Source organism: Salmo salar, chromosome 15 (genome assembly GCF_965601325.2).
Source record: "Salmo salar chromosome 15, fSalSal1, whole genome shotgun sequence".
NCBI lineage: Eukaryota > Metazoa > Chordata > Actinopteri > Salmoniformes > Salmonidae > Salmo > Salmo salar.
In genome coordinates this window covers 102,396,515-102,422,005 of record NC_138305.1, presented here as the reverse complement: position 1 = coordinate 102,422,005, position 25,491 = coordinate 102,396,515, and the positions used below count along the sequence as shown (strand labels likewise).

Here is a 25,491-nt window from a genome sequence, read left to right as displayed (position 1 = left end):
GAGGCAGAGAATCCCAGTGGAGAAAGGGGAACCGGCCAGGCAGAGACAGCAAGGGTGGTTCGTTGCTCCAGTGCCTTTCCGTTCACCTTCACACTCCTGGGCCAGACTACACTCAATCATAGGACCTCCTGAAGAGATGAGTCTTCAGTAAAGACTTAAAAGTCATTTTTATGGGGAAAGAATGCACAGAGAAACCAAAACTGTTCCACAAATAGTAGGTAGGCCTAACTGTATTGACCCCCCCCAATCCATTAAGGTGACAGTGGACATGATTGTTTTCCCAAATCTTTTTGACCTCCCTGTCTGTTCCAGTGGTGATGAGAGTTCATGGCTCTCTGCTGCACTCTAGTGGTGGATGAAGGAACAGCGTCATCATTGCTCTAACTTTTTTAAATTGTATTTTAACTGTTATTTAACTAGGCAAGTCCTTTAAGAACAAATTCTTATTTACAATGACTAACTCTAACATGTATGAAATGCAGCTAGCCTGGTGTTCCTTGAACACCATTCACGTCAAACTTTCTTCTCCTTGTCCAATTTCTAGGTATGTCAGTTACATTTACATTTACATTTTAGTCCTTTAGCAGACTCTCTTATCCAGAGCGACTTACAGTAGTGAATGCATACATTTCTTTTTTTTGTTCTCCGTACTGGTCCCCCGTGGATTAGTCACTAGCTGGGGTGTAGTCTACCATTGTTACCCCTCTTGCTCTAATCGGGTCAGTTCCAGTCAGTGTCCATGGAAAGCCCTGAGTCAGCCAACAGACTGCCACTGGACGATGTCCATGGAAAGCCCTGAGTCGGCCAACAGACTGCCACCGGACGATGTCCATGGAAAGCCCTGAGTCGGCCAACAGACTGCCACCGGACGATGTCTATGGAAAGCCCTGAGTCGGCCAACAGACTGCCACCGTACGATGTCCATGGAAAGCCCTGAGTCGGCCAACAGACTGCCACCGGACGATGTCCATGGAAAGCCCTGAGTCGGCCAACAGACTGCCACCGGACGATGTCCATGGAAAGCCCTGAGTCGGCCAACAGACTGCCACCGGACGATGTCCATGGAAAGCCCTGAGTCGGCCAACAGACTACCACCGGACGATGTCCATGGAAAGCCCTGAGTCGGCCAACAGACTGCCACCGGACGATGTCCATGGAAAGCCCTGAGTCGGCCAACAGACTGCCACCGGACGATGTCCATGGAAAGCCCTGAGTCGGCCAACAGACTGCCACCGGACGATGTCCATGGAAAGCCCTGAGTCGGCCAACAGACTGCCACCGGACGATGTCCATGGAAAGCCCTGAGTCGGCCAACAGACTGCCACCGGACGATGTCCATGGAAAGCCCTGAGTCGGCCAACAGACTGCCACCGGACGATGTCCATGGAAAGCCCTGAGTCGGCCAACAGACTGCCACCGGACGATGTCCATGGAAAGCCCCGAGTCGGCCAACAGACTGCCACCGGACGATGTCCATGGAAAGCCCCGAGTCGGCCAACAGACTGCCACCGGACGATGTCCATGGAAAGCCCCGAGTCGGCCAACAGACTGCCACCGGACGATGTCCATGGAAAGCCCTGAGTCGGCCAACAGACTGCCACCGGACGATGTCCATGGAAAGCCCTGAGTCGGCCAACAGACTGCCACCGGACGATGTCCATGGAAAGCCCTGAGTCGGCCAACAGACTGCCACCGGACGATGTCCATGGAAAGCCCTGAGTCGGCCAACAGACTGCCACCGGACGATGTCCATGGAAAGCCCTGAGTCGGCCAACAGACTGCCACCGGACGATGTCCATGGAAAGCCCTGAGTCGGCCAACAGACTGCCACCGGACGATGTCCATGGAAAGCCCTGAGTCGGCCAACAGACTGCCACCGGACGATGTCCATGGAAAGCCCTGAGTCGGCCAACAGACTGCCACCGGACGATGTCCATGGAAAGCCCTGAGTCGGCCAACAGACTGCCACCGGACGATGTCCATGGAAAGCCCTGAGTCGGCCAACAGACTGCCACCGGACGATGTCCATGGAAAGCCCCGAGTCGGCCAACAGACTGCCACCGGACGATGTCCATGGAAAGCCCCGAGTCGGCCAACAGACTGCCACCGGACGATGTCCATGGAAAGCCCTGAGTCGGCCAACAGACTGCCACCGGACGATGTCCATGGAAAGCCCTTAGTCGGCCAACAGACTGCCACCGGACGATGTCCATGGAAAGCCCTTAGTCGGCCAACAGACTGCCACCGGACGATGTCCATGGAAAGCCCTGAGTCGGCCAACAGACTGCCACCGGACGATGTCCATGGAAAGCCCTGAGTCGGCCAACAGACTGCCACCGGACGATGTCCATGGAAAGCCCTGAGTCGGCCAACAGACTGCCACCGGACGATGTCCATGGAAAGCCCTGAGTCGGCCAACAGACTGCCACTGGATGATGTCCATATCCACTGTGTGTCAGTTTGTGGTGTGGCCAAATAAAATCCCGTCTACTGGGGAACCCTGCTCCAGTGCATTACATATCAAACGATTGTTTAATTACCTGGAAAATGACTCCAGGAAAATCCCAGGTTTCTCAAGGTGTGGCACCATCTGATGTTGCTTCCGTATGGAACGTTGGTGATGTGGAACGTTGGTGATGTGGAACGTTGGTGATGTGGAACGTTGGTGATGTGGAACGTTGGTGATGTGGAACGTTGGTGATGTGGAAAGTTGGTCGTCAGAGCTGGCATTTGAATGCTTTGAACCTGAAAGGTCACCTGCTGCTTGTTCTGTCTGTGCCTCGGAGCTTTCATCTCCTTGGTGTGTGTGTGTGTGTGTGTGTGTGTGTGTGTGTGTGTGTGTGTGTGTGTGTGTGTGTTAGAGCCAGGTGCTGACCATCCTCTCTCTCTGTCCAGGTGTGGTGCTGGCTCTCTCAGACATCCAGCAGCAGGCGTCCTCTGGCCCAACCAGTGGTGAACCCAGCCGTGACTGTAGTCCTGAAGCCCCTGGCCCCTCATCTTCCTCTGGGGGGCGCAGAAACCGCAGCGGTGGGGCCAGGGACGACCGCTACAGATCAGGTACAGAGAGAGACACACACACAATGTAGATTCATACGATCCTTTTGGAGCTCACTGTATCTACCTCTATCACTCCAGTATCCCTGTCCCCTATACATATCTACCTCCATCACTCCAGTATCCCTGTCCCCTATACATATCTACCTCCATCACTCCAGTATCCCTGTCCCCTATACATATCTACCTCCATCACTCCAGTATCCCTGTCCCCTATACATATCTACCTCCATCACTCCAGTATCCCTGTCCCCTATACATATCTACCTCCATCACTCCAGTATCCCTGTCCCCTATACATATCTACCTCCATCACTCCAGTATCCCTGTCCCCTATACATATCTACCTCTATCACTCCAGTATTCCTGTCCCCTATACATATCTACCTCTATCACTCCAGTATCCCTGTCCCCTATACATATCTACCTCTATCACTCCAGTATCCCTGTCCCCAATACATATCTACCTCCATCACTCCAGTATCCCTGTCCCCTATACATATCTACCTCTATCACTCCAGTATCCCTGTCCCCTATACATATCTACCTCTATCACTCCAGTATCCCTGTCCCCTATACATATCTACCTCTATCACTCCAGTATCCCTGAACATCATTATGCTACTGGAACTGACCCTGTTTATTTACTTCTGTTCTTATTTCTTAGTGTCTTTGTTCTACTTTGTTATTTTTAGTTCTACATTGATTACTGCCTTGTTGGGTTTAGAGTTTGCAAGAAAGGCACTTTACTGTACTTGTGCACGTGACATTAACCTGAAACATTTTCCGATTCAGAAAACTGGCCATTCATTAAGCAGGAAACAATCCACAGTATACAGAGGAAATGACATCCAACAACAGCAACAAGGATGTTTACAAGCCACGGAGACTGAATAATATACACACACACACACACACACACACACACACACACACACACACACACACACACACACACACACACACACACACACACACACACACACACACACACACACACACCACACACGTGCTGAACACACACACACACACACGTGCTGAACACACACACACACACACACACACACACACTGGACACACATACACATGCTGGACACACACACGCTGGACACACTCTCTCTCTCTCACACACACACACACACACCACACTGAATACACACACACACACGCTGAATACACACACACTGAACACACACACACACACACACACTGGACACACATACACATGCTGGACACACACACACGCTGGACACACTCTCTCTCTCTCACACACACACACACACACACACACACACACACACTGAATACACACACACACACACGCTGAATACACACACACTAAACACACACACACACATAATCTGAACACACACACACACACACACTGAACACACACATACGCGCTGAACACACACACACACACACTGGACACACATACACACGCTGGACACACACACACACACGCTGGACACACACACACGCTGGACACACTCTCTCTCTCTCACACACACACACTGGACACGCACACTGAACACGCACACTGGACACACACACTGAGCGCACACACACTGACACACACACACACACACACACGCTGAACACACACAAACTGAGCGCACACACGCACTGAACACACACTGGACACACACCCTGAACACACACGCACTGAACACACACTGGACACGCACTGAACACACACTGGACACACACTGGACACACACACACGCACGCTGAACACACACACACACACACGCTGAACACGCACACACGCGCTGAACACACACACACACTGAACACACACACACACACACGCTGAACACACACACGCTGAATACACACACACACACACACACACACACACACGCTGAATACACACACACACGCTGAATACACACACACACACACACACACACACACACACGCACTGAACACACACACACACACACACGCTGAACACACACACACACACACGCTGAATACACACACACACACACACACACACACACACACACACACACACACACGCTGAACACACACTGAACACACACACACACACACACTGAACACACACACGCTGAACACACACACAAACACGCTGAACACACACACACACACACTGAACACACACACACACTGAACACACACACACGCTGAACACACACACACACACGCTGAATACACACACACACACGCTGAATACACACACACACACGCTGAACACACACACACACGCTGAACACACACACACACGCTGAACACACACACACACACATACTGAACACACACACACACACACACACTGAACACACACACACACACACACGCTGAACACACACACACACACACACTGAACACACACACACGCTGAATACACACACACATGCTGATCACACTGAACACACACACACTGAACACACACACACACACACACACATGCTGGACACACTGAACAGACACACTGAACACACTGGACACACACACGCACACTGGACACACACACTAAACACGCTGAACACACACACACACGCGCTGAACACATGCTGAACACACACACACACACACGCGCACACACACACACACACACACACACACACACATGCTGGACACACTGAACAGACACACTGAACACACTGGACACACACACTGAACACGCTGAACACACACACGCACTGAACACACGCTGAAAACACACACACACACATACTGGACACACACAATGAACACGCACACTGGACACGTGCCAACACACACACGTGCACTGAACACACACTGACACACACTGAACACACACACACACACTGAACACACGCTGAACACACACACACACACGCTAATCACACTAAACACACACACACACACACTGGACACACACACGTGCACACTGAACACACTGAACACACACACACACACGCTGAACACACACACACACACACACACTGAACACACACACACACACACACACACATGCTGGACACACTGAACACACACTGAACACACTGGACACACACTGAACACACTGGACACACACACTGGACACACACACACACACACACGCTGAACCCACACACACATGCTGAACCCACACATGCTGAACACACACACACACACTGAACACACACGCACACGCGCTGAACACGAACACACGCTGAACACACATACACACACGCTGGACACTCTCTCTCACACACATACACACACACACGCACACACACACTGAACACACACACATACACACACACACACATGCACACATACGCGCACTGAACACACACACACACACACACACGCTAATCACACTAAACACACACACACACGCTGATCACACTGGACACACACGCTGGACACTCTCTCACACACACACACACACACACACACACACACACACACACACACACACACATGCACATGCACGCGCACTGAACACACACACATACACTGCACACACACACACACGCTAATCACACTAAACACACACACACACACACGCTGATCACACTGGACACACACGCTGATCACACACGCTGATCACACTGGACACACACACACTGGACACACACACACTGGACACACACACACTGGACACACACACACACACACACACGCTGATCACACTGGACACACACACACACACACACACACACGCTGATCACACTGGACACACACACACACGCTGATCACACTGGACACACACGCTGATCACACTGAACACACACACACTGAGCGTACACACGCACTGAACACACTGGACACACACACACGTGCACACAGATCTCTACCATCATGCATGGCATCGCAGTGGGAGTGGGGTCTGTGGGGGCTGGTGCCTGGCTTAGAGATTGTGCTTGGTTCTGATTGTGACCAAGGAGTCTAGTGGATAATAGTTGGTGCAGTGACTGTCCTGCAGTTCCATCCCTCCATCCTTGTTTTTCTGTCTGTCCTCTCTTTCTAATGTCTTGTTCCTGTTCTCATTTGGTCTCTCTCTCTCTGTCAGATATCCACACGGAGGCAGTACAGGCAGCGTTGGCCAAACACAAGGAGGAGAAGATTGCACTGCCCATGCCCACCAAGCGCCGCTCAGCCTTCGTCCAGTCACCTGTAGAAAACTGCACCCCTCCAGGTCACTATCATAGAGTTAAAACTATGTTCTATGTAGGATTGCAAAATTCCACAAACTTTCCCAAAATGTTCCAGATATCCTGGTATGGAAGATTCCTGGAATTTCAAGGTAATAAGCAGGACATCTGGGAATCCTCCAACCATGTCGTTTTGGGCAAGTTACCGGAGTTGTTCAACCCTAGTTACATGTTTGAGTAGTACTCTGTGGTGGTCGATAACTAGGTATATGTTTGAGTAGTACTCTGTGGTGGTCGATAACTAGGTATATGTTTGAGTAGTACTCTGTGGTGGTCGATAACTAGGTAGTAGTACTCTGTGGTGGTCGATAACTAGGTATATGTTTGAGTAGTACTCTGTGGTTGTCGATAACTAGGTATATGTTTGAGTAGTACTCTGTGGTGGTCGATAACTAGGTACATGTTTGAGTAGTACTCTGTGGTGGTCGATAACTAGGTATATGTTTGAGTAGTACTCTGTGGTGGTCGATAACTAGGTACATGTTTGAGTAGTACTCTGTGGTGGTCGATAACTAGGTATATGTTTGAGTAGTACTCTGTGGTGGTCGATAACTAGGTACATGTTTGAGTAGTACTCTGTGGTGGTGGATAACTAGGTACATGTTTGAGTAGTACTCTGTGGTGGTGGATAACTAGGTACATGTTTGAGTAGTACTCTGTGGTGGTCGATAACTAGGTATATGTTTGAGTAGTACTCTGTGGTGGTCGATAACTAGGTACATGTTTGAGTAGTACTCTGTGGTGGTCGATAACTAGGTACATGTTTGAGTAGTACTCTGTGGTGGTGGATAACTAGGTACATGTTTGAGTAGTACTCTGTGGTGGTCGATAACTAGGTACATGTTTGAGTAGTACTCTGTGGTGGTGGATAACTAGGTACATGTTTGAGTAGTACTCTGTGGTGGTCGATAACTAGGTATATGTTTGAGTAGTACTCTGTGGTGGTGGATAACTAGGTACATGTTTGAGTAGTACTCTGTGGTGGTGGATAACTAGGTACATGTTTGAGTAGTACTCTGTGGTGGTCGATAACTAGGTATATGTTTGAGTAGTATGTTTGAGTAGTACTCTGTGGTGGTCGATAACTAGGTATATGTTTGAGTAGTACTCTGTGGTGGTCGATAACTAGGTACATGTTTGAGTAGTACTCTGTGGTGGTCGATAACTAGGTACATGTTTGAGTAGTACTCTGTGGTGGTCGATAACTAGGTACATGTTTGAGTAGTACTCTGTGGTGGTCGATAACTAGGTATATGTTTGAGTAGTACTCTGTGGTGGTCGATAACTAGGTACATGTTTGAGTAGTACTCTGTGGTGGTCGATAACTAGGTATATGTTTGAGTAGTACTCTGTGGTGGTCGATAACTAGGTACATGTTTGTATGTTTGAGTAGTACTCTGTGGTGGTCGATAACTAGTTACATGTTTGAGTAGTACTCTGTGGTGGTCGATCCCTTGTTACATGTTTGAGTAGTACTCTGTGGTGGTGGATAACTAGGTACATGTTTGAGTAGTACTCTGTGGTGGTCGATAACTAGGTATATGTTTGAGTAGTACTCTGTGGTGGTCGATCCCTTGTTACATGTTTGAGTAGTACTCTGTGGTGGTGGATAACTAGGTATATGTTTGAGTAGTACTCTGTGGTGGTCGATAACTAGGTACATGTTTGAGTAGTACTCTGTGGTGGTCGATAACTAGGTATATGTTTGAGTAGTACTCTGTGGTGGTCGATAACTAGGTATATGTTTGAGTAGTACTCTGTGGTGGTCGATAACTAGGTACATGTTTGAGTAGTACTCTGTGGTGGTCGATAACTAGGTATATGTTTGAGTAGTACTCTGTGGTGGTCGATAACTAGGTACATGTTTGAGTAGTACTCTGTGGTGGTCGATAACTAGGTATATGTTTGAGTAGTACTCTGTGGTGGTCGATAACTAGGTACATGTTTGAGTAGTACTCTGTGGTGGTCGATAACTAGGTATATGTTTGAGTAGTACTCTGTGGTGGTCGATAACTAGGTATATGTTTGAGTAGTACTCTGTGGTGGTCGATAACTAGTTACATGTTTGAGTAGTACTCTGTGGTGGTCGATCCCTTGTTACATGTTTGAGTAGTACTCTGTGGTGGTGGATAACTAGGTACATGTTTGAGTAGTACTCTGTGGTGGTCGATAACTAGGTATATGTTTGAGTAGTACTCTGTGGTGGTCGATAACTAGGTATATGTTTGAGTAGTACTCTGTGGTGGTCGATAACTAGGTATATGTTTGAGTAGTACTCTGTGGTGGTGGATAACTAAGTATATGTTTGAGTAGTACTCTGTGGTGGTCGATAACTAGGTATATGTTTGAGTAGTACTCTGTGATGGGCGATAACTAGGTATATGTTTGAGTAGTACTCTGTGGTGGTCGATAACTAGGTACATGTTTGAGTAGTACTCTGTGGTGGTGGATAACTAGGTACATGTTTGAGTAGTACTCTGTGGTGGTCGATAACTAGGTACATGTTTGAGTAGTACTCTGTGGTGGTCGATAACTAGGTATATGTTTGAGTAGTACTCTGTGGTGGTGGATAACTAGGTATATGTTTGAGTAGTACTCTGTGGTGGTGGATAACTAGGTATATGTTTGAGTAGTACTCTGTGGTGGTCGATAACTAGGTATATGTTTGAGTAGTACTCTGTGGTGGTGGATAACTAGGTATATGTTTGAGTAGTACTCTGTGGTGGTCGATAACTAGGTATATGTTTGAGTAGTACTCTGTGGTGGTCGATAACTAGTTACATGTTTGAGTAGTACTCTGTGGTGGTCGATAACTAGGTATGTGTTTGAGTAGTACTCTGGTGGTCGATAACTAGTTATATGTTTGAGTAGTACTCTGTGGTGGTCGATAACTAGTTATATGTTTGAGTAGTACTCTGTGGTGGTCGATAACTAGGTATATGTTTGAGTAGTACTCTGTGGTGGTCAATAACTAGTTACATGTTTGAGTAGTACTCTGTGGTGGTCGATCCCTTGTTACATGTTTGAGTAGTACTCTGTGGTGGTGGATAACTAGGTATATGTTTGAGTAGTACTCTGTGGTGGTCGATAACTAGGTATATGTTTGAGTAGTACTCTGTGGTGGTCGATAACTAGGTATATGTTTGAGTAGTACTCTGTGGTGGTCGATAACTAGGTACATGTTTGAGTAGTACTCTGTGGTGGTCGATAACTAGGTACATGTTTGAGTAGTACTCTGTGGTGGTCGATAACTAGGTACGTGTTTGAGTAGTACTCTGTGGTGGTCGATAACTAGTTATATGTTTGAGAAGTACTCTGTGGTGGTCGATAACTAGTTATATGTTTGAGTAGTACTCTGAGTAGTACTCTGTGGTGGTCGATAACTAGGTATATGTTTTAGTAGTACTCTGTGGTGGTCGATAACTAACCCCGGTCTTGAAGAGCTACAGTTCAGGGTGTGCACTGTGCAGGCTTTAGTTCCAGACCAGCATTAACACACCTGCGCCCTCAGTCTTGATGATCCGTAACAACTTTTGATGAGTTGGTTTAGGTGTGAGTCGGGACAAAGTCTGCACGTCCTGTCAGGACCAGGGATGGTTGGGCTATCACAGCTTTAACCCTAGAACAGGAGGATCCACTGTTCTCCGTTCACTAACAATGTAACCCACCTGGGGGTTCCACTGTTTCCCGTTCACTAACAATGTAACCCACCTGGGGGATCTACTGTTCACTAACAATGTAACCCACCTGGGGGTTCCACTGTTCTCCGTTCACTAACAATGTAACCCACCTGGGGGTTCCACTGTTCACTAACAATGTAACCCACCTGGGGGTTCCACTGTTCACTAACAATGTAACCCACCTGGGGGATCCACTGTTCACTAACAATGTAACCCACCTGGGGGATCCACTGTTCACTAACAATGTAACCCACCTGGGGGTTCCACTGTTCTCCATTCACTAACAATGTAACCCACCTGGGGGATCTACTGTTCACTAACAATGTAACCCACCTGGGGGATCCACTGTTCACTAACAATGTAACCCACCTGGGGGATCCACTGTTCACGAACAATGTAACCCACCTGGGGGATCCACTGTTCACTAACAATGTAACCCACCTGGGGGATCCACTGTTCACTAACAATGTAACCCACCTGGGGGATCCACAGCAGCTATTTTGCGCAACTAATCTCACCACACATCACAAATGTGTTTCTGTCTCCCTGTCAGACACATCGTCAGCGTCTGAGGACGAGGGTTCCCTGCGTCGCCAGGCAGCTCTGAGTGCAGTGCTGGCCCAGAGTCTCCAGAGCCCAGACTACTGGATCAACCGATCAGTGCAGAGCTCCTCCACTTCCTCCTCCACCACCTCCTCCACCTCCTCCACCCTGTCCCACGGAGAGAATAAGACCCCCACTTCCGCGCTGGCCGACATACTGGCGAGCACACGCATCGGTGCGACACACACACTCTGCAAACACACACACACAACCCACACGTGCATGGGTAAGACACACACCCTACAAACGCACACACACATAGGTAGGACAAACACAGCCAAGCATGCATCGGTCAACCCACACAGAAACCCATTTAAGTCTAACATCCTGCAAATATACAGGTTTGGATGACCAACAACCCTGGTTTAGGTGTCCTATAGAATAGAGCTTAAGTCAACCATCTGAGTGTCTCACGGTCCCCTCCTCTCCACCTCTTTCCTCCAGAGAACAGTGTCCCCCCAGACGTGACATCCTCAACCCCTGAGAGGCGTTCAAGGGTGGACTCCAGAGTGGACCTGCCCCCCAATGCTATGCCCAGGGGGATGCCCCGAGGACAGAGCCGCACCAGCATGCTGGATACCACCGCTGACGGTAAGCGTGCACACACACTGTATAACACACGGCAGAACAGCGACACGCTGTATAACACACGGCAGAACAGCGACACGCTGTATAACACACGGCAGAACAGCGACGCGCTGGTAGAACACACTGCAGAACAGCGACACGCTGGTAGAACACACCGCAGAACAGCGACGGGCTGGTAGAACACACCGCAGAACAGCGACACGCTGGTAGAACACACGGCAGAACAGCGACGCGCTGGTAGAACACACCGCAGAACAGCGACACGCTGGTAGAACACACCGCAGAACAGCGACACGCTGTAGAACACACCACAGAACAGCGACACGCTGTAGAACACACTGCAGAACAGCGACACGCTGTAGAACACACCGCAGAACAGCGACACGCTGGTAGAACACACCGCAGAACAGCGACACGCTGGTAGAACACACCACAGAACAGCGACACGCTGTAGAACACACCGCAGAACAGCGACACGCTGTAGAACACACGGCAGAACAGCGACACGCTGGTAGAACACACCGCAGAACAGCGACACGCTGGTAGAACACACGGCAGAACAGCGACACGCTGGTAGAACACACCGCAGAACAGCGACACGCTGGTAGAACACACCGCAGAACAGCGACACGCTGGTAGAACACACCGCAGAACAGCGACGCGCTGGTAGAACACACTGCAGAACAGCGACACGCTGGTAGAACACACCGCAGAACAGCGACGCGCTGGTAGAACACACCACAGAACAGCGACACGCTGGTAGAACACACGGCAGAACAGCGACACGCTGGTAGAACACACTGCAGAACAGCGACACGCTGGTAGAACACACGGCAGAACAGCGACACGCTGTAGAACACACGGCAGAACAGCGACACGCTGTAGAACACACCACAGAACAGCGACACGCTGGTAGAACACACCGCAGAACAGCGACACGCTGTAGAACACACGGCAGAACAGCGACACGCTGGTAGAACACACCACAGAACAGCGACGCGCTGGTAGAACACACCGCAGAACAGCAACACGCTGGTAGAACACACGGCAGAACAGCGACACGCTGGTAGAACACACCACAGAACAGCGACGCGCTGGTAGAACACACCGCAGAACAGCAACACGCTGGTAGAACACACCGCAGAACAGCGACACGCTGGTAGAACACACCGCAGAACAGCGACACGCTGATAGAACACACCGCAGAACAGCGACGCGCTGGTAGAACACACCGCAGAACAGCGACACGCTGTAGAACACACCGCAGAACAGCGACGCGCTGGTAGAACACACCGCAGAACAGCGACGCGCTGGTAGAACACACCACAGAACAGCGACGCGCTGGTAGAACACACCGCAGAACAGCAACACGCTGGTAGAACACACCGCAGAACAGCGACGCGCTGGTAGAACACACCACAGAACAGCGACACGCTGGTAGAACACACGGCAGAACAGCAACACGCTGGTAGAACACACGGCAGAACAGCAACACGCTGGTAGAACACACTGCAGAACCTTTTTTTTTATATAATCTGTTTTTTTCTCAGAGATAATGGTACATTGACAAAACAACATTAAATGAATCTCATCCTCATTTCAGTTGTGCTGAGAATGCTGCTAACATGCTATATTTTGTTCTTTTTTGGGGGGGATCTGTTTTTCTGTCGTGTGTCATGTCTTTCATTCCAAAAGGAAACAGAAAAGGTCATTTGAATCCAAATGGGAGGGGTCTGGGGAGGGGCGATGGAGGGATTCCAATCAGCTGGCTTTGCCACCTCGTCAGTCGTCTGTCCTGTCTGTTTGTCTACTCTTCACAGAGAGAAATACCCTTCTGTTTTTGACCCCAAGTTTAGTTCTACAGTATCTACCTGTGCTGCTTTCAAAGCACATGCCATGTTGACCCTTTACTCAGTCTGTGTGTGTGTGCAGTTATGCGCATGCTTGTGTTGTGTCTGTGTCTCTGTATGATCATGACTGAGTGTGTGTCTATGCTCGCTTGTGTCTATGATCATGTGTGTAATTCCCTACCTCCTGCCTCTACCTCCGTGTCCAGGTGTACCAGTAAACAGCCGTGTGTCCACTAAGATCCAGCAGCTACTCAACACTCTGAAACGGCCCAAGAGACCTCCGCTCAGTGACTTCTTCCTGGACGACTCAGAGGAGATCGTAGAGGGTAAGATACATAGGACCCACTCCAGTACTTCAAAAAATATTCCAACATTCCCAGTGGTGTAAAAGTACTTTCATACTACTTAAGTCGTTTTTTGTGGTATCTGTACTTTACTATTTATAATTTTGGCAACTTTTATTTTTACTTCACTACATTCCTAAAGAAAAGAATGTACTTTTTACTCCATACATTTTCTCTGACACCCAAAAGTACTCGTTACATCTTGACAGGAAAATGGTCCAATTCAGACTTATCAAGAGAACATCCCTGGTTGTCCCTACTGCCTCTGATCTGGCAGACTCACTAAACACAAATGATTTGTTTGTAAATTATGTCTGAGTGTTGGAGTTTGCCCCTGGCTATCCGTCAATAAAACAATTATATTGAGCCCTCTCGTTTGCTTATTATAAGGAAGTTGAAATGATTTATACTTTTACTTTTGATACTTAAGTACATTTTAGCAATTCCATGTACTTTTGATATATATTTAAAACCAAATACTTTTAGACTTTTACTCAAGTAGTATTTTACTGGGTGACTTTTACTTGAGTCGTTTTCAATGAAGGTATCTTGAGTACTTTTTCCATCACTGGACATTCCTCCCCGCTTCCTGAAAATGATGTAATAAGTGGAAAGCAGATATCTGTCTGTTTTGTTAGTCTTCATTAAATTAGTAGAAAACTCAACTTTACTCTATTTTTTTTATACTCTTATTTTCTTCACCTCATTTTCCTCTCCCATTCCCTATTCTTTTCCTCCTCCTTCCATTCCTCTTTCCTCGCCTATCCATCCCGTCCATGTAATCTTCTCCTACTCTCTCCTCCCCTCTCCGTAGTGCCCCAGCCGGACCCCAACACCCCCAGGCCAGAGGGCCGTCAGATCATCCCAGTGAAGGGGGAACCCCTGGGGGTGGTCAGTAACTGGCCCCCGGCCCTGCAGGCTGCCCTGGCACGTTGGGGGGCTTCACAGGCCAAGAGCCCCGCTCTCACCACCCTGGACGTTACCGGGAAACCCCTCTACACGCTGACGTACGGTAGGTCTCACCGTCTGAAATGGCACTCTGCTCCCTATATGGCAGGGGATAAGGAGCCATTTCAGGCTAACCCACAGTCTCAGATTGGACTTCTTTAGTTTAGAACTAATGTTATGTAGTTCAGAAGATCACCATCATCTCAGTCAATCTATGGAGAGCTGAGGTCATATAGTCTCCTCTGAGAAATTGCTCTTCTCTGTCTCTCTGTCTCAGGTAAACTGTGGAGCCGCAGTCTGAAGCTGGCCTACACTCTGTTAAACAAACTGGGCACAAAGAACGAACCTGTCCTGAGACCTGGAGATAGGGTACATGGTCAAAACACAGCCATTCAGACGGGATGACACAGATTTCTTCCTCTCCTCCACTCTTCTCTCCTTCACACTTTACCACATTGATTGATTGATGTTTATTTAACAACATAATCTGTGTTTTCTCCATGCAATGCACAGACAACACAATTAACAATGTAAGATATTCCCCATTGTGATGCAGGTTGACGTTTATTGTCATGAATCTTGCCCTGGAGGCAGAACTGAGCGATTTCCGCTAGATGGGCCAGCTGCAAAGTCAAAATGGGCTATATCGTAAAATTTCATGAAAACAAATATTTGCTTTTTTAAGGTTAGGCATTAGGGTTTAGTGTGGTTAAGGTTAGGTTAGACATCAGATTTTCTGACTTTGTGGCTGTGCCAGCTAGTGACCACTCTGCAGAGCTGCCTCCAGTGCATGAGTCATCCCAGTAAATGCCAACCTGCCATTGTGAGGTGCTGTACTGTGTCTGAAACTGTGTCTGTCCCCTAGGTGGCGTTGGTGTACCCTAACACTGACCCTGCGATGTTCTGGGTGGCCTTCTATGGCTGTCTCCTAGCAGAGGTCATCCCTGTACCCATAGAGGTGCCACTGTCTCGACAGGTAAGGACTTCAATACCCACTCAGGCAGATCTGGGTTAAAATTATATTTCATTAACAATTATAAAATCCCTTGATATTACACAGCAAAATACAGTGGCATTTAAAAAGTAATGATGTAGATTTTCTTTGTCCTTTTCTAATGCTTATATTTGTGTTTCACAACCCAGGACGCAGGCAGTCTTCAGATTGGCTTCCTATTGGGCAGCTGTGGGGTGGGCCTAGCCCTGACCAGTGAGATCTGTCTTAAAGGACTGCCCAAGACTCCCCAGGGAGAGATCATGCAGTTCAAAGGTCAGCACACACAGCTGGCATTGCTGGTAGACGTCCGTTATAATGTGGACGGGTAGACGTCCGTTGTAATGTGGACGGGTAGACGTCCGTTGTAATGTGGACGGGTAGACGTCCGTTATAATGTGGACGGGTAGACGTCCGTTTATGTGGACGGGTAGACGTCCGTTTATGTGGACGGGTAGACGTCCGTTGTCATGTGGACGGGTAGACGTCCGTTGTCATGTGGACGGGTAGACGTCCGTTGTAATGTGGACGGGTAGACGTCCGTTGTAATGTGGACGGGTAGACGTCCGTTGTCATGTGGACGGGTAGACGTCCGTTGTAATGTGGACGGGTAGACGTCCGTTGTAATGTGGACGGGTAGACGTCCGTTGTATGTGGACGGGTAGACGTCCGTTGTCATGTGGACGGGTAGACGTCCGTTGTCATGTGGACGGGTAGACGTCCGTTGTCATGCGGACGGGTAGACGTCCGTTGTCATGCGGACGGGTAGACGTCCGTTGTCATGCGGACGGGTAGACGTCCGTTGTCATGCGGACGGGTAGACGTCCGTTGTCATGCGGACGGGTAGACGTCCGTTGTCATGCGGACGGGTAGACGCCCGTTGTCATGCGGACGGGTAGACGCCCGTTGTCATGCGGACGGGTAGACGCCCGTTGTCATGCGGACGGGTAGACGCCCGTTGTCATGCGGACGGGTAGACGCCCGTTGTCATGCGGACGGGTAGACGCCCGTTGTCATGCGGACGGGTAGACGCCCGTTGTCATGCGGACGGGTAGACGCCCGTTGTCATGCGGACGGGTAGACGCCCGTTGTCATGCGGACGGGTAGACGCCCGTTGTCATGCGGACGGGTAGACGCCCGTTGTCATGCGGACGGGTAGACGTATGCCCACTAATGTTCCTAACACCACCTTTTAATCGCTACAACTTTTCCATCCTACGTGGATCTTTGTCCGGTCGTCAAACTGACTAGTATTGGCCTGTGTATACATTATGCTGTTGTTGTTCTGCCTCCCAGGTTGGCCCCGTATGAAGTGGGTTGTGACAGACACCAAATACCTGACCAAGCCATCTAAAGACTGGCAGCCCCACATCCCCACCGCCAACACAGACACAGCTTATATCGAGGTGAGACATGTCCTGAACATTGTGTGGGTATTTTATGGAGAAAAAAAATGCTAGTTTGTCGTTTTGTGTCTGTTTTTTTATCTTGTGTATCGCTTAGCGCTGTCCCCATTTAGTCGACTGGCTGTTGGTCCACCGAGATTCCTTTAGTCGAGCAACAACAACAACAACAACAAAAGACATGTACAGTGGTTCCTCCTTTAAAAGATGTGAGTTTACACCGCGGGACTTAGAGGTAACCAGCGTCACGACTTCATTGCTCCAGACCACCACAAGGGGGAGTTAGAGCACTCATTATGCATTTGGGTCCCAAGGTTTTTATATGACCAATCATATCGAGTGCTTCCAATGACACATTTTTCCCTGGTGACTTCAGCAAAGATGGCTGACAAAACATTACGGGGATGCAAATGTATGTAGTTATAACAAGTCAAGCAAAAAATGTACAATTGAGAGGAATATGTTAGTTAATGTAGAGACAAACGATTGTGCACATTTTTTGGTCATAAAGTAAATTTACAAAAATCACTATTTAGCAAGTTTTTTCCCTGCCATATCCAATACCAGGTGTATCAAACTCAATCATTATACACTTCAACAGTGTTTACCACTCCTGCTCCTGGGACATCAATGATTACACATTGTAACTATGCAACAGACTAGAAACATGACAGGCTTTTTGCTCTGAGACGGGCATAATAATGTAATGAAACAAGCAGGGAGCAGGTTTCGAACCCTCAACATTCTAGCCCGAAGTCCAGCACGCTGTCGACTGTGCCCAAATGTATTAATTGGGGTTTTGGCCGATTTGTGGCTAAAAACACTTTATCAATTGGCATCTTTAACGTGGAAAGGGGAACACGAGATGAACTGCTACAAAAAAAAACTGCTAAAGAACACTCTGTAATGTTCACAACTACATATACTTTGAACTCGCGAAAAGTGGGAGATGCGGTCAAGAAACACTGGCATGTTTTATCATCGGACCCAGCTTTGCCTGCTGAATTTCAGAATCCACCACTTATTGTATATAGGAGAGGTCGCAATTTACGCAATAAATTGGGCCATGCCAACTGCCAGCCACAAAAGTAAATCAGCCAGGCTCTTTTACGTCCTCTTCCAAATGGTAGCTATAAATGCAGAGGTTGCGCACAGTGCAACAATATGATGAAGTGTGAATATTTCTGCCACCCACATACAGGAAAACGGTTCCAAATGAATGACATTATTACGTGCTCCACCACCCATGTTATCTACATTATTAAATGTCCATGTGGGCTGTGCTATGTAGGTAAAACCTCTCGTTCTCTCAAACAGAATCAGTGAACATAAAAGTTCAGTTAGGAGAAACGACAGGGATTATCCAGTCTCAGTACATTTTAATGACCTAAAACATGACATTTCTACCTTTTTTTTTTTTTTGATTTTGTGACATAGAAAAAGTTAAGATATCAGACAGGGGAAGTGATATAAATAAGACTTTCAATCCTCCAATCCTGTAGTCTACTCCCAACCTTCCCTGTAGCTCGTTGGTAGAGCATGGTGTTTGCAACACCAGGGTTGTGGGTTCGATTCCCACGGGGGGCCAGCACAGAAAAAAAAATCTATGAAATGTATGCATTCACTGCTGTAAGTCGCTCTGGATAAGAGCGTCTGCTAAATGACTAAAATGTAAATGTAAAAAAATGTACAGCGCCATATTTTCCATTCCATCCTAACAGAAACCCTGAGGGTTTTGTTTTTCGTTTTTCTCTGAATAGAATCGCCATAATATTTAAGCCAAATTTCTTAAAATTAATCCCATATACTATGTTATTACAAAAAAGGTTTTAAATTCTTTGGTAATGGCAATACTGAAGACTATCAAATGATTCTCAAAGATGCCCTCTGGTGGTCAAACTAGCAATAACTTGCAGTAAGAATTAAATGACCTGCCACAGAATGCTGCGGCAGCTCGCTAGTAGTGCCGCAGTACGACGCAACTTTTAAAGGAGGAACCACTGTACTCATGGTGTACAAGACACCTGTCTGAGTGGACTGATGCATTGTGTAGGCCGTTGGGATGGCACAGTCCATCAGTCTGACGTGCTACTGAAATTGCGTATGGTTTTATTATTAAAAAACAATGGTGAAAACACAAATAAAAATATTATTTTATAACAAATGCTCTTTCTCCTGTGTTGGATAGTGGTCGCTGTCAGGTGTCCCCGGTTTCGAAACACATCAGTGCGCTGTTGAATTGGCGCCTTTTCCTAGACAATGTTGCTATGTGCATAATAGCAAAGTGAATCAGCATATTGGTGTTGAGAACAATGCGGCGAGGGCAGCAGCGGAGTTAGGAGACGAGGAAACAGCCCTTAACTTTATTGTCTAAGAAAAGTCAGGAGAGAGGAAATCCCAACTTAATTAGGTCTATAATCAATAGCCTAACTGTTAAATGTGCCTGGCTTTAAAAATCATCCATATGTATCTACAGAAATAAGACCTGATTCTCTTGCCTGTTTGAGTGTTTGTTTAATAGTCTACTGATTCCGTGACCACCAAGCCTCACGCAACCCACATGTTCGATAAACAATCGTTTTTAATCTTTGCAATGCTGTAATAAAGGCTTTACACTTTTTCTCATCTAAGTCTTTGCTAGTCTTTGCTCTGCCCTATCTCAGCTCACTGGTCACCATAACAACACCCACCCGTAGCACGCGCTCCAGCAGGTATATCTCACTGGTCATCCCCAAAGCCAACACCTCGTTTGGCCGCCTCTCTGTAGCAGGAGTCTTATATCTCCCTCTCTAACTTTAAGCATCAGCTATCTGACCAGCTAACCGATCGCTGCAGCTGTACATAGCCCATCTGTAAATAGCCCATACAACTACCTACCTCATCCCCATGTATATAGATTTTTCTATTGTGTTATTGACTGTACTTTTGTTTATTCCATGTGTAACTCTGTGTTGTATTTTGTGTCGCACTGCTTTGCTTTATCTTGGCCAGGTTGCAGTTGTAAATTAGAACTTGCTCTCAACTGGCCTACCTGGTTAAATAAAGGTGAAATATAAAATAAATGTAAAAAATATATAAATAATTCTCTGGTTTTATTTAGTGTTTACACTGTTCCAAATTGTCAAGAGAATTATTTTTATAATAATAACCCTCCTTTTTCCTTGATCTCCTTCCTATTATTATTATGATTATTATTATTATTATTATGATCATCATTATTATAATAATAAGTCATGTCATTATCCTTAGTAGGCAGGGTATAGCAGCCTTATATAACCACCATCGAGCTGCAGGCGTAAGAGCATCCTGTTTAGTCTTAATACCGTAACTTACTGAGGACTATATTTCAATACTTCTACAGGCTACTGTATCAATCTATCATGTATTTGTTCATGTCATCACACAGCATATGAGTCATTCATGATTTGAAACGCAATCAAGAACTTATTTAAAATAAAATAAAGCCACTGTTGAATAATTAGCATAAACAATAAATAGACCTAAACCGTTCCATTTCGGAAAATGTATTCACGGTATGTTAATTTATTTTGTGTTGTTTACATTGTTCCAAACGGTCAGAAAAATGACATTAATCTAACAGCACCTGTTTGGCACACATAATATGCACACAGCGCTTGCTCCTTACCTTTATTTTTCTTGATCTGCAGTATTTTCCACAACTAACTTCCCCTTTACCTCCTGAGCAACCAGTAAACATTCTCCCATTTTGAGTTTGTCACGTCCTCTGCATCCATTTTGCTGTCACATGTTACGGTGTTCAGAGTTTATGACCAATTTATTGATTTGATTTAGATATGCTATAAGTCAGGCCCATTGGTCACCATAGCACCCACCCGTAGTACGCGCTCCAGCAGGTATATTTCACTGGTCACCCCCAAAGCCAATTCCTGGTGCCATCGACTGGAACGAACTGCAAAAATCACTGAAGCTGGAGACTCATATCTCCCTCACTAAATTCAGGCACCAGCTGTCAGAGCAGCTCACAGATCACTGCACCTCTACATAGCCCATCCGTAAATAGCCCATCCAACTACCTCATCCCCATACTGTATTTATTTGTCTTGCTCCTTTGCACCCCAGTATATCTACTTGCACATTCATCTTCTGCACATCTATCACTACAGTGTTTAATTGCTATATTGTAATTATTTCGCCACTATGGCCTATTTATTGCCTTACCTTCCTTATCCTACCTCATTTGCACACACTGTATATACACTTTTTCTATTGTATTATTGACTGTATGTTTGTTTATCCCATGTGTAACTCTGTGTTGTTGTTTGTGTCGCACTGCTTTGCTTTATCTTGGCCAGGTCGCAGTTTTAAATGAGAACTTGTTCTCAACTAGCCTGCCTGGTTAAATAAATAAAATTGTCCACATGCGATGCATACATGTGTCACGTAAAGAGAGCAAGAGTTGGGCGATGTTTTACCTAAACAAATGAGGGATTTCAGTCAGAAATGGCTGTAATTATGTTGCATCTTCATTAACACGGACAGTGCGATGCACATTGATGTTCTGTGGTGGTTGCTGCAGCAGGGAGGAGAGAGAGACAATGGGTGCTAGTCACACACACTCACTGTCTTTTTTTTTCAACACAGCAAGTCTGAGCCAGGCCCGGCACAATCAAATCTATTGCGGTTGGACTCCCTCGTCATTTGTGTGTCTTAATTATTTCATCAAACAGTGTGCTTAAAGCATCAGACAAGCTCAGTGCATATAGTTGATATGATTAAAACACATAGGATGTGTCTATATAAGGAAAAATACGTATACAAATTTCAACCAATCGATTGGTCGAAAGAGCAGACGACTCTTGGTCGACCAAGATTTGTTTTTAGTCGGGGACAAGCCCTAGTATCGCTGATTATTTTGTGATTGTATTTACTTCTTTAACTTTGTGTTGTTCTGCTCTCTCAGTACAAGGCTAGTAAAGAGGGGACGGTGATGGGAGTAGCCGTGTCTAAGATAGCCTTGTTGACACACTGTCAAGCCCTGACACAGGCCTGCAACTACTGTGAAGGTAAGTGCATGATTAACACACACCATTGAGCCCGTCCTCCTATAGCCTCTCTCTCGCGCGCTCTCTCATATATATTTAAATATATACATATACTCACTCAGATCAGCTTTTAGACAAAGGGCACTTTAGCCTCTCTCTGTCTCAGAGAACATTAGATCCCATGAGGGGAATCCACAGAGGCAGGCAGGCAGCAAGACTGTTCCTGGAACACAGTGTTTCCCTGTCCACAGTTCAATCAGCTGTATTGTAGACTTATCATGTGATATAAAGCTGTTGTTACGTGTCCTGTGGTAACCTCGCTATATGGAGAAGGTACTGTTGGTATCCTTAAAGTGTCTATGTATCTGTAACCTTTGAAATGTTTGAATCCTTTCTGACGGTGATGTGCATTGAAATAAAGTATTTCAAATGTTTGTGTACTCTCTCAGGAGAAACGTTGGTCAATGTCCTTGACTGTAAGAAGGACATGGGCTTGTGGCACGGGGTGCTAACCAGTGTCATGAACAGGATCCACACCATCACTGTACCCTACGCTGTCATGAAGGCCTGTCCCATGTCCTGGGTGCAAAGAGTCCACATACACAAAGGTAAGGCTACAGTTAGCTATAGCTTTTATATTGTAAACTGCATAGACACTAGCACGCATTAGCATCCTAAACTGCATGCTATGGATTAAGGTAGCCTGGGTCGGGTTCATTAGGAAACATTGTAGCAAAACGTTTTAAGACGTTGTCCGAAGGAACATGATATTACCTCCCTGTTTCAGACTTTTCTTCTCAGTTTCGTGCCTAATGAACATGACCCATATTATTAGCGATTACAATTAGCACTATGTGTTGAGGCGATGAGATGTGAGCCTGAGCTGTCCCTCTTGTTTCTCCCCTGCAGCACGTGTAGCCGTGGTGAAGTGTCGTGACCTCCACTGGGCTATGATGGCTCACAGGGACCAGAGAGACACCAACCTGTCCTCCATACGCATGCTCATAGTAGCTGATGGCGCCAACCCCTGTGAGTCGTTCACACACACACACACACACACACACACACACACACACACACACACACACACACACACGGACCAGAGACACATCAACCTGTCCTGTGAGTCATTCATTCACACACACACACACACACACACACACACACACACACACACACACACACACACACACACACACACACACACACACAGACCAGAGACACATCAACCTGTCCTGTGAGTCATGTAGACGTGACTCATGATTGCTTTATCTATTCCCCAAACTATTATTTGTCCTTACATTGACCTTCCATAGTCTTCATCAGTGCCTCTATTGGTACACTGTGATATGTATTTCTAGATGCAGTGCACACAACTTCCAAGAGAAACATCTGATCCGGTCAATTGGATTCATAAAATCGGTTTGATTCTTAACAGGGAAGCACATTGCTGACACATTGTTATGCATTTCTGCTGTCTTTCAGGGTCTGTGTCGTCATGCGACGCCTTCCTCAATGTGTTCCAGTCTCACGGGTTAAAGCCAGAGGTCATCTGCCCATGTGCCTCCTCTCCTGAAGCTCTCACTGTAGCTATACGCAGGTAAACAACGTACATATACAGTGGGGAGAACAAGTATTTGATACACTGCCGATTTTGCAGGTTTTCCTACTTACTAAGCATGTAGAGGTCTGTAATTTTTCTCATAGGTACACTTCAACTGTGAATCCAGAAAATCACATTGTATGATTTTTAAGTAATTAATTTGCATTTTATTGCATGACATATGTATTTGATACATCAGAAAAGCAGAACTTAATATTTGGTACAGAAACCTTTGTTTGCAATTACAGAGATCATACGTTTCCTGTAGTTCTTGACCAGGTTTGCACACACTGCAGCAGGGATTTTGGCCCACTCCTCCATACAGACCTTCTCCAGATCCTTCAGGTTTCGGGGCTGTCGCTGGGCAATACGGACTTTCAGCTCACTCCAAAGATTTTCTATTGGGTTCAGGTCTGGAGACTGGCTAGGCCACTCCAGGACCTTGAGATGCTTCTTACGGAGCCACTCCTTAGTTGCCCTGGCTGTGTGTTTTGGGTCGTTGTCATGCTGGAAGACCCAGCCACGACCCATCTTCAATGCTCTTACTGATGGAAGGAGGTTGTTGGCCAAGATCTCGCGATACATGGCCCCATCCATCCTCCCCTCAATACGGTGCAGTCGTCCTGTCCCCTTTGCATAAAAGCATGCCCAAAGAATGATGTTTCCACCTCCATGCTTCATGGTTGGGATGGTGTTCTTGGGGTTGTACTCATCCTTCTTCTTCCTCCAAACAAGGCGAGTGTAGTTTAGACCAAAAAGCTATATTTTTGTCTCATCAGACCACATGACCTTCTCCCATTCCTCCTCTGGATCATCCAGATGGTCATTGGCAAACTTCAGACGGGCCTGGACATGCACTGGCTTGAGCAGGGGGACCTTGCGTGCGCTGCAGGATTTTAATCCATGACGGCGTAGTGTGTTACTAATGGTTTTCTTTGAGACTGTGGTCCCAGCTCTCTTCAGGTCATTGACCAGGTCCTGCCGTGTAGTTCTGGGCTGATCCCTCACCTTCCTCATGATCATTGATGCCCCACGAGGTGAGATCTTGCATGGAGCCCCAGACCGAGGTTGATTGACCGTCATCTTGAACTTCTTCCATTTTCTAATAATTGCCCCAACAGTTGTTGCCTTCTCACCAAGCTGCTTGCCTATTGTCCTGTAGCCCATCCCAGCCTTGTGCAGGTCTACATTTTTATCCCTGATGTCCTTACACAGCTCTCTGGTCTTGGCCATTGTGGAGAGGTTGGAGTCTGTTTGATTGAGTGTGTGG

General features: G+C 47.0%; 1 protein-coding gene across 1 annotated transcript in view; it reads left to right on the top strand.

Annotated features, from left to right (window-relative positions):
* The window catches only part of LOC106572725 (disco-interacting protein 2 homolog B-A), a 141,165-nt gene that overhangs the window by 71,057 nt on the left and 44,617 nt on the right, over positions 1 to 25,491 (top strand). The window contains exons 3-16 of the mRNA XM_082962231.1: positions 2,896 to 3,057; positions 7,046 to 7,171; positions 11,421 to 11,645; positions 11,915 to 12,061; positions 14,115 to 14,234; positions 15,067 to 15,264; positions 15,478 to 15,569; positions 16,066 to 16,176; positions 16,344 to 16,467; positions 17,488 to 17,597; positions 22,537 to 22,639; positions 23,068 to 23,226; positions 23,528 to 23,647; positions 24,104 to 24,218. Coding sequence (XP_082818357.1) covers positions 2,896 to 3,057; positions 7,046 to 7,171; positions 11,421 to 11,645; positions 11,915 to 12,061; positions 14,115 to 14,234; positions 15,067 to 15,264; positions 15,478 to 15,569; positions 16,066 to 16,176; positions 16,344 to 16,467; positions 17,488 to 17,597; positions 22,537 to 22,639; positions 23,068 to 23,226; positions 23,528 to 23,647; positions 24,104 to 24,218 — 1,912 coding nt within the window. The remainder of the gene's footprint in view (positions 1 to 2,895; positions 3,058 to 7,045; positions 7,172 to 11,420; positions 11,646 to 11,914; positions 12,062 to 14,114; positions 14,235 to 15,066; positions 15,265 to 15,477; positions 15,570 to 16,065; positions 16,177 to 16,343; positions 16,468 to 17,487; positions 17,598 to 22,536; positions 22,640 to 23,067; positions 23,227 to 23,527; positions 23,648 to 24,103; positions 24,219 to 25,491) is intronic.